General features: G+C 47.1%; 2 protein-coding genes across 2 annotated transcripts; one reads left to right on the forward strand and one right to left on the reverse strand.

The window, feature by feature from the left end:
- Nucleotides 1–1,520: 1,520 nt before the first annotated feature.
- Nucleotides 1,521–2,114, reverse strand: LOC103907824 (histone H2B 5). The gene has a single exon (XM_009290063.2). The coding sequence runs from the start codon at nucleotides 2,079–2,081 to the stop codon at nucleotides 1,701–1,703; it is 381 nt and encodes a 126-aa protein (XP_009288338.1). The 5' UTR covers nucleotides 2,082–2,114; the 3' UTR covers nucleotides 1,521–1,700.
- A 293-nt stretch (nucleotides 2,115–2,407) lies between these two features.
- On the forward strand, nucleotides 2,408–3,019 carry LOC103907825 (histone H2A.J). Its single transcript, XM_009290064.2, has one exon. The coding sequence runs from the start codon at nucleotides 2,411–2,413 to the stop codon at nucleotides 2,798–2,800; it is 390 nt and encodes a 129-aa protein (XP_009288339.1). The 5' UTR covers nucleotides 2,408–2,410; the 3' UTR covers nucleotides 2,801–3,019.
- The last annotated feature ends 5,085 nt before the right edge of the window (nucleotides 3,020–8,104 follow it).

Raw genomic sequence — 8,104 nt, forward strand, 5'->3', positions numbered from 1 at the left:
GAAGAAGAGCCCCAAGAAAGCCAAGAAGCCGGCGGCCGCCGCGGCCAAGAAAGCGGCCAAGAGCCCCAAGAAAGCGACTAAGGCTGCCAAGCCCAAAAAGGCGGCGGCGGCAGCGAAGAGCCCGGCCAAGGCGAAGGCGGTGAAGCCCAAAGCAGCCAAGCCCAAGGCGGCCAAGCCGAAAGCGGCCAAGGCGAAGAAGGCGGCGCCCAAGAAGTGAAGTGTTGAAGTGGAAATACTTAAACCCAACGGCTCTTTTAAGAGCCACCCACTGTTGTCCCAGAAAGGGCTGATACACTCCATCACCGAGCTCCGTGCCTGCAGCAGAGCTAACCACACGCCACTATCCGTGTGGGACGTTCGTCTGTGGAGTGGATGGGACGCTAAACTTCCGGCCGTGGTTACGCAAAGACTTGGAAAAATAAAGTGTACATTCCCTGCGAAAACATTTCTAAAGGCTGACTTTTTTTGAGCACCGCAAGAGGGTGTACGTGTTAAAGGGACTGCTTAGGGCGGGTAGCGCTCCGGGGCGCGGAGGTTTCGGTGCTTTAACCAGCTCGGTTCCTAACGGCCTGGGTGCGACTGCCACGCCTCTTAGTGACCGTAGCCGGGACCCGTCAGCACGGCTCCTCCACTTCCTTGGCAATGACCTTTCCGCTTGGCAGCGCTGTCGTGGGGCACGTCTCAATTTCTGCGTGATTTCACTGACCTGCTTTTTGGGAAGGAGTTTGCCGGGGCGGGAGGCGGGTGGAGCTACCAGCGGTCCTCTTCCGCACCCTGCCGGCCTGTTGGCGGTGCAGCCAGAGCTCTGCCGGGCAGCTGTCCCGAGCGGCTGCAGGCAGGGCGCTTTGTGCCCGGGGCTTCTGAGCCCGGTAGGAGCGCAGAGGCAGAGCGGCGCGGAGCTCTCCGCAGCACCGGTGGCTCCGGGAGCTCAGCCAGCGGCCGGTTGTGATTGGCTGATGGGAGAAGCCGCAGCCTCTTATTGGGTGACGGGAAAATTTCGAAAAGCCCGCGCTGCTGCCGCGACGCGGAGCGCTGCCCGCGCTGGCTCCGCGCTTGCCGGTGATCCCGGGTCCACGCGTCCACGGACAGCCCATCCTCCCAAAGCGTCTACCCCGCCTTAGAGGTGTCGTCGCTTCTTCTGGTCGCCTTGTCCTTGTCTTCCGATCTACAAGGCTGCTTCCTGTCTTCTCATACAGAAGGGAATTATTTTAAGCTTAGACTACCCTGAGACAGCTATGCAAAAAAAGTGATTAGGGTCTTTGATTTTCCCCTCATCTTCATTTTTTGGGACGGGTGTATTTATCTATTGGAAGCTATGTGAATTAATTTATCATGGAAGATGTAGTATAATGTACCACATCTCATATCTCTGCTGATCAAGCATAACAAAACTGCTTACATTTATTAGAAAATTGAGTATTTGAATGTTAGCACTTACGAAAGTTAACACATTTCAATTTGCTTGAAGCTGTAAAATACTCATCAAGAATTTCAGACACAGATCCTTAATTATTGCAAGCTCTGATAACTGTGATTTAGCAAGATTTATTTCAAGTTCTATTCAGCATTTCAGTATTTAAGTAAGTTTTCACACCTAAAAAGACCGAGAAACTCCTGTGTTAAAGCTCTTTCATGGAGTATGTAGGTGGCTCTTAAAAGAGCCTTTGGGTCGAGCAGGTCTGACGCAGGGCAGAGACGCCCTACTTGGAGCTGGTGTACTTGGTGACGGCCTTGGTGCCCTCGGAGACGGCGTGCTTGGCCAGCTCGCCGGGCAGCAGGAGCCGCACGGCCGTCTGGATCTCCCGCGAGGTGATGGTGGAGCGCTTGTTGTAGTGCGCCAGGCGCGAGGCCTCGCCGGCGATGCGCTCGAAGATGTCGTTGACGAAGGAGTTCATGATGCCCATGGCCTTGGACGAGATGCCCGTGTCGGGGTGCACCTGCTTCAGCACCTTGTACACGTAGATCGAGTAGCTCTCCTTGCGGCTCTTGCGCCGTTTCTTGTCGCCCTTCTTCTGCGTCTTGGTCACGGCTTTCTTGGAGCCCTTCTTGGGCGCGGGGGCGGACTTGGCCGGCTCGGGCATTTTACCCGTGCTCCTTCCCTGTTTCAGAACAAGATCGGTAGCTAAAATGGCCGCAGCGCCCTCCATTTATAGGGCTGTTATGCAAATACCAGACGTCTAACTCCTGTAATTCGATTGGACATTCCCTCACGGGGGTGTATCTTTGACTCTGATTGGACACAATACGATCCGTCTTCTCATTGGTTGTATAAGCAATGACTGCTTCCAGCCAATCACCAAGCGCTAATCCCGCCCAGGGAAGGGATAAAACGGGAAGAGGCGTTGCGTCAGTATGATTTCCTCGGTCTTTTTTTGCGTGGGGAGGTCGTAGTTTTTCAGGCGTCTTAAGCATGTCGGGCCGCGGGAAGCAGGGAGGCAAAGTCCGAGCTAAGGCCAAGTCACGCTCGTCGCGGGCCGGGCTGCAGTTCCCCGTGGGCCGCGTCCACCGGCTTCTCCGGAAAGGTAACTACGCGGAGCGGGTGGGGGCTGGAGCGCCCGTCTACATGGCGGCCGTGCTGGAGTACCTGACGGCCGAGATCCTGGAGCTGGCGGGCAACGCGGCCCGCGACAACAAGAAGACGCGCATCATCCCCCGCCACCTGCAGCTGGCCATCCGCAACGACGAGGAGCTCAACAAGCTGCTGGGCAAGGTGACCATCGCGCAGGGCGGCGTGCTGCCCAACATCCAGGCCGTGCTGCTGCCCAAGAAGACCGAGAGTCATAAGGCTAAAAGCAAATAAGCTCAGCGAGCAAAGCTGCTCAGACTTTCCACAACATAACATTATAACCCAAAGGCTCTTTTCAGAGCCACCCACACACTCACAAAAGAGTTGTATTGCTTTTTTTACAAAAGCTCTTTGGTGCTAAGTGTTTCTTATTTGCTGCTGCTGTTATGGAGCTAAAACCATGCTCTGTGGCAATGTCTTAAAGCCTTTGCTTCCTACCTGAGAGGGGTGATACATTTGCTTTCTAACACACCCTTTTTCATAAAAAAGCACTAATTATATTTATAGTGATTTATTGATTCTTTTGCGTCTTTCTTGTAACAGGATTGATAAAACACTTGCTCTTAATGTTAAATCTGCTCAACTTTCATGACATTACAGGCTACTTACGGTGTGAAATATGGAGCGGGTGGCTAAAAGACTGAGGGGGGAGTGGAAAAAAACTGCAGCATGAAAATAAATAGGAGACCATCCCAAACCTATATAACGATGTCTAAGAATGAAGAAAGGCTTCCTTTGTGGCCTTTGTTCTTTAAAAGGTATAAAGCTTCCTTGTGACTTTATTTAGAAATAAAATGAGAAATGCTTTAGGGGAAATGGCTCATCTTGATCTAGAACTTTAATCAGACCTGCACTGTAACACAACAATGTAGCATCTTTCTATTCAAAAGAAACTCCTTGCAGCTCTGGTATGTTCCTGTTTTAAGTGGAATTTTTAAACTTGCCACTCAAATTCCCTCACTATGCATAGCTATTCCTCTTGCTACATCAGTTGATGGCAAGCAATATCATTTGAATTAATCTTTTACATTGTTGGCGCAAGTATCACCTAAGAGCACAATGTTAAAGCTCTTTAGATTCACTGTTATAAATTATGAGAAAGACTGTCTAGCTGATTCTTCTTGCTAGGATGTTCCCAGAAACTGTATCTAATGGTCTGCAGCATGCTGCACTGGGGCCGTAGCTCCCACCTGTGCAGCATCTCTGTCCTCTCCATCCCCTGGGGAGAAGGAGAAATGCTCTGGGCCTGGAGGAAGAAAAATACACCTATAGCAAGATACTACCCCCTGCACCTCTCCTCCCCACCCCATTCCCAAGCTGTAGCAGGGAGGCTTTTTAGGTAGGATTGTATCATGGCCAAAGTGGGACATCAGGGATCATTTGTGGAGAGAAACATAAAGGAAAAGAGCTGTCTGGAGCACCAGACTGTTCTGATACGGTGACAGCATCTGTGCCTAAGGGCTTTGTTTGCAAGTGTATATGTTTAGAGCTGTAATGTTTTTATTATGCTGTTTTATTGATCCTCATTAGCTGCAGCTACACATCTCCTAGCACTTATACTTCTCTTCTTGAAGAACTGTGATGATATAAAAACTGTGTTTTAACATGCACAAGTCTTCTATATTTAGTTTCCAGAACAGATCCCTGCATATGTGTGTGTCAGAAGATAGCAATCATAGAATGGTTTGGGTTGGAAGGGACCATCAAAAATCATCTAGTCCAACCCCCTGCTGTGGTCAGGGACATCTTTCACTAGATCAAAGCCCCGTCCAACCTGATTTTGAACAATTCCAGGGATGAGGCATCCACAACTTCTCTGGGCAACCTGGTCCAGCATCCCACCACCCTGATTGTAAAAAAAGTTCTTCCTCATGTCCAATCTGAATCTACCCTCTTTTACTTTAAAACAGTTGCCCTTTGTCCTGTCACCTGTCTTCTTACCTGCCTTGGCAAAAATTCTCTCTTCATCTTTCTATATTGAAAGGCTGCCATAAAGTCTCCCTAGAGCTTCCTCTTCCCCAGGCTGAACAACCCCAGCTCTCTCAGCCTTTCTTCATGGGAGAGATGTTCCAGCCCTCTGACCATTTTTGTGGCCCTTCTCTGGACTCGCTCTAACAAGTCCATGTCTTCCTTGTGCTGCGGACCCCAGAGCTGGATGCAGTACTCCAGGTGGGGTCTCACGAGAGCGGAGTAGAAGGGGAGAATCATGTCCCTCGATCTCCTGGCCAGGCTGCTTTTTATGCAGCCCAGGATGATGGGATTTCTGGGCCACAAGCGTGCATCTCTAGATCAAAGCACTGGAATTCCAGAGAAAGCCTGTGAGGGTATCTGTATCCAGGGGTGGGATTTCTCTGTGAACAAACTCCTATATGTGGAAATCAGAGCTGGTACCACAGGAGAGGGCCCTGCCCTTCTCTGAGTGTGGAGGTAAGCCCAGCACATCTCTCCCAATTCTTCTTGTCATCTGACCAGAAATTAATTTTCTTCAGAATTTCATTTCAAACACCTCTTATTTCACTCACTACTCTGCTCACCTCAGTAACTGGAGTTTCACCCACTGTGATACTTAGGTCCACTTCTTAGCATTCCCTATTGTTGTTCTTAGCCACTAGTGGTTGTACCAGTTGTGAACCCTGTGCTGTCACCACACTGACGAGGCCTCAAATGTAAATGTAAATGTCCTGTAAGTCCGATGGATTATATGATAACAGTGCTGGCAAATCTACTGGTATTAGAGAGTCGTGGCTTTCAAGCAAATTCCACTGGATGAAGGAATGTAGCAAAGCAAGTTTAAATAAATGAGCTTTCTCTCATTTGCATATACAACAAACAGTAGTAAAGAGGAAATCCATACCATATGGTGCCTTAGCTGTATCACTGGGTTCCAATACACCTTCACATTCTAAAGAACTTGTGATGCAAAAAAAACTCCAACCAAGCTCCCTCAAGTCTTGTAGATCACAGATATGTTTAGGGATAACTCAATAATGTCAGTCTATAGATCAAAAGTCTTAGAACTGCGTAGTTAAAAAGTAAGATGAAAGGCTTTTCTATCCCTTTTCACCTTTACTTTGTCTGCAATCTTAGGAATAATGTACTCTATTAAAAAGATCTTACATGACTTTAGTTTGCATATTATTATTATTATTATTAAAGTTGTAGCAGATACAGATAGGGATTTAAATTGCCATATAAGCCCTCAAGAAAATTAAGAGCAACTTTGCAGTTGGATATAGTACACTGATGTGATGATTTTTTTACTGACTGTGTACTTTCTTGTGCAGTCACGGTGAGATGTTGCCTTACTGCAACAAACAAATGCAATTTCCTCATTATCGTTTAATGAGGAACTCGGGCAACTGTCCTAATTAAAGCATGCTTGAAAACAGATTTTTTTTAAATGGAGCAGAGTTTTACAAAGGGTTCCTTTCTCATTAAAATCCTAGTACTATGTGTCCAAACTCATGAGCAAAATGTAGTACCTATAATCTGAGGATTGGATCCTAAACTTTGATCCAAATAATAATAATTGTCTCCAATCAACAGTAAAAGTAACTTCATTAGGGATTATACACAGCAGCAAAATTTTCTTTCCGCTTTAATTATTTTTGTCTAAGAAAACCCTCTGGTCCATGAGAGAACTGACTAGGTCACTAACAGAAACACTCGGGAAACTCATCTGTGGCCACTTGTAGCAACCTCTACAGGCAAGGCAGCCTTCCGGAAAGCATGATACTAAATTGTATCAAATGTGCTCCACACTTTGGGGAAAGGGGTTTGCAGCTAATTAATCTGTAAGCTACTGGTCTCAGTCTCTGCATGTCTAAGAACCCTCTGGTCCATGAGAGAACTGACTAGGTCACTAACAGAAACACTCGGGAAACTCATCTGTGGCCACTTGTAGCAACCTCTACAGGCAAGGCAGCCTTCCGGAAAGCATGATACTAAATTGTATCAAATGTGCTCCACACTTTGGGGAAAGGGGTTTGCAGCTAATTAATCTGTAAGCTACTGGTCTCAGTCTCTGCATCACCCATTTCTGCCAGGAAACTTTGGAAGATGATTTTCCAAGTCTTCCAGTGGTTATGTTGCTAGAGGGAAAAGTTATACTAGGATACTCACCCTGCACTTAGGAAGAGTTATGAAGAAATTATGATTGTGACACACTAAAAGATTTTGTGTAATTCCTTTAGGCTTCCTTTAGTATTCAGAAGGTTGTTTATAACTGCCTCAGGAAACATATCTAGACACAGATCTTCAGGTATAAAGAACAAAGCAGACTTTGTGGAGCCGAATGGTAATGTTATGCACCAGCCTGGCAGGTCCACTAGTGACAAACCTTCCAGCTAGTCTATAAACAGTTTTAGTTCATTTTGTTCAGTCAAAAAGAGAACATAATCTAAATTAAAGCTGGTTTTGCCTGCTCATGTCATATATATTTGAGTGGCAATTCTTTCACTTTAATTTGTTTAAAATAACAGTTTGAATGAAAATGGAATTCACAGTGGTAATTATAATCATAGAAAAGAGTTGTACTTTTCTGGACACCTGTAACTTAATACATTAATAACTCAATCACGTTTGCCCCTGAAATTAGGGAATATATTCTACCAAGAAATATTCTGGAGATGTTGTCTAAATTCTGTAAATTATATTCAGGAATGAAATTAGATAAACAACTGTACAAATTTAAAAGGATATCAATCATTTTAAAAAGGTAGACATGTTTGAAGTGCACAAAATACTAATAGTCTAACAACCGGCAAGTACAATAGCCGCATCGCTTCTATTATGACTGTGTAAGTAACATTTAAAATCTTAACACATTTAATTTAAAAATACAGCCTCATAACTCTTTCAGTATTTATTCATCCACTTTACAAATACAGTCCAACCTACTGTAAGCAGCATGCATGTGAGGTTTGTTAGAAAAGTGTGAAATACACAGCAACATTTCTGGATTGCTCATTTGAAAAAAAAAACCTTTTGGTTATTGTTCATTTTTGAGATGTCATACAGACATCTGATTGGTAATGTATTTAACGATTTCTTCCGCTTGTTGGATCCAGCTGCACGTCAGCGAGCACTTCTCTATTCCAGAGGCCGGCAGCTGCCGGGAGCGAGCCCGGCGCCTTGCGGCCAGCGCTGCCCATGGGACCGCGCTGCGGGGCTGGGATGGCTGAAGAGGAGAAAGGCGGACGGTTCCTCCTGCGCTCCCAAGCAGCCGCCCCGAGTTGCCTTCACAGCAGCCTCAGGTCTAAGCGTTTCCCACCGGAGCCGCTCACTGACCATTTTCCCTGCCGCCTGGGGCCTCGCTCCCTGCTCCCTCTCGCACCGACCTGCAGGTCGCTCCGTGCGGACACGAAAGCGCTGAACGCTCGGGGCCCGGCCCCCACGGCTGCACGGAGGAGGGATCAGCTGTCGGGAGCGCAGAATCCGGGTAGACAAAGAAAACGCGGAGCGGCCATGGCCGAAACGGACAAAGCGAGCGCTGCCAGGAAACGTCCCTGCGAGGGCTCCCCGCGAGGGGCAGCGGGG

This window comes from Aptenodytes forsteri, unplaced genomic scaffold (genome assembly GCF_000699145.1).
Source record: "Aptenodytes forsteri isolate BGI_AS27 unplaced genomic scaffold, ASM69914v1 Scaffold284, whole genome shotgun sequence".
In the NCBI taxonomy this organism is placed as follows: domain Eukaryota; kingdom Metazoa; phylum Chordata; class Aves; order Sphenisciformes; family Spheniscidae; genus Aptenodytes; species Aptenodytes forsteri.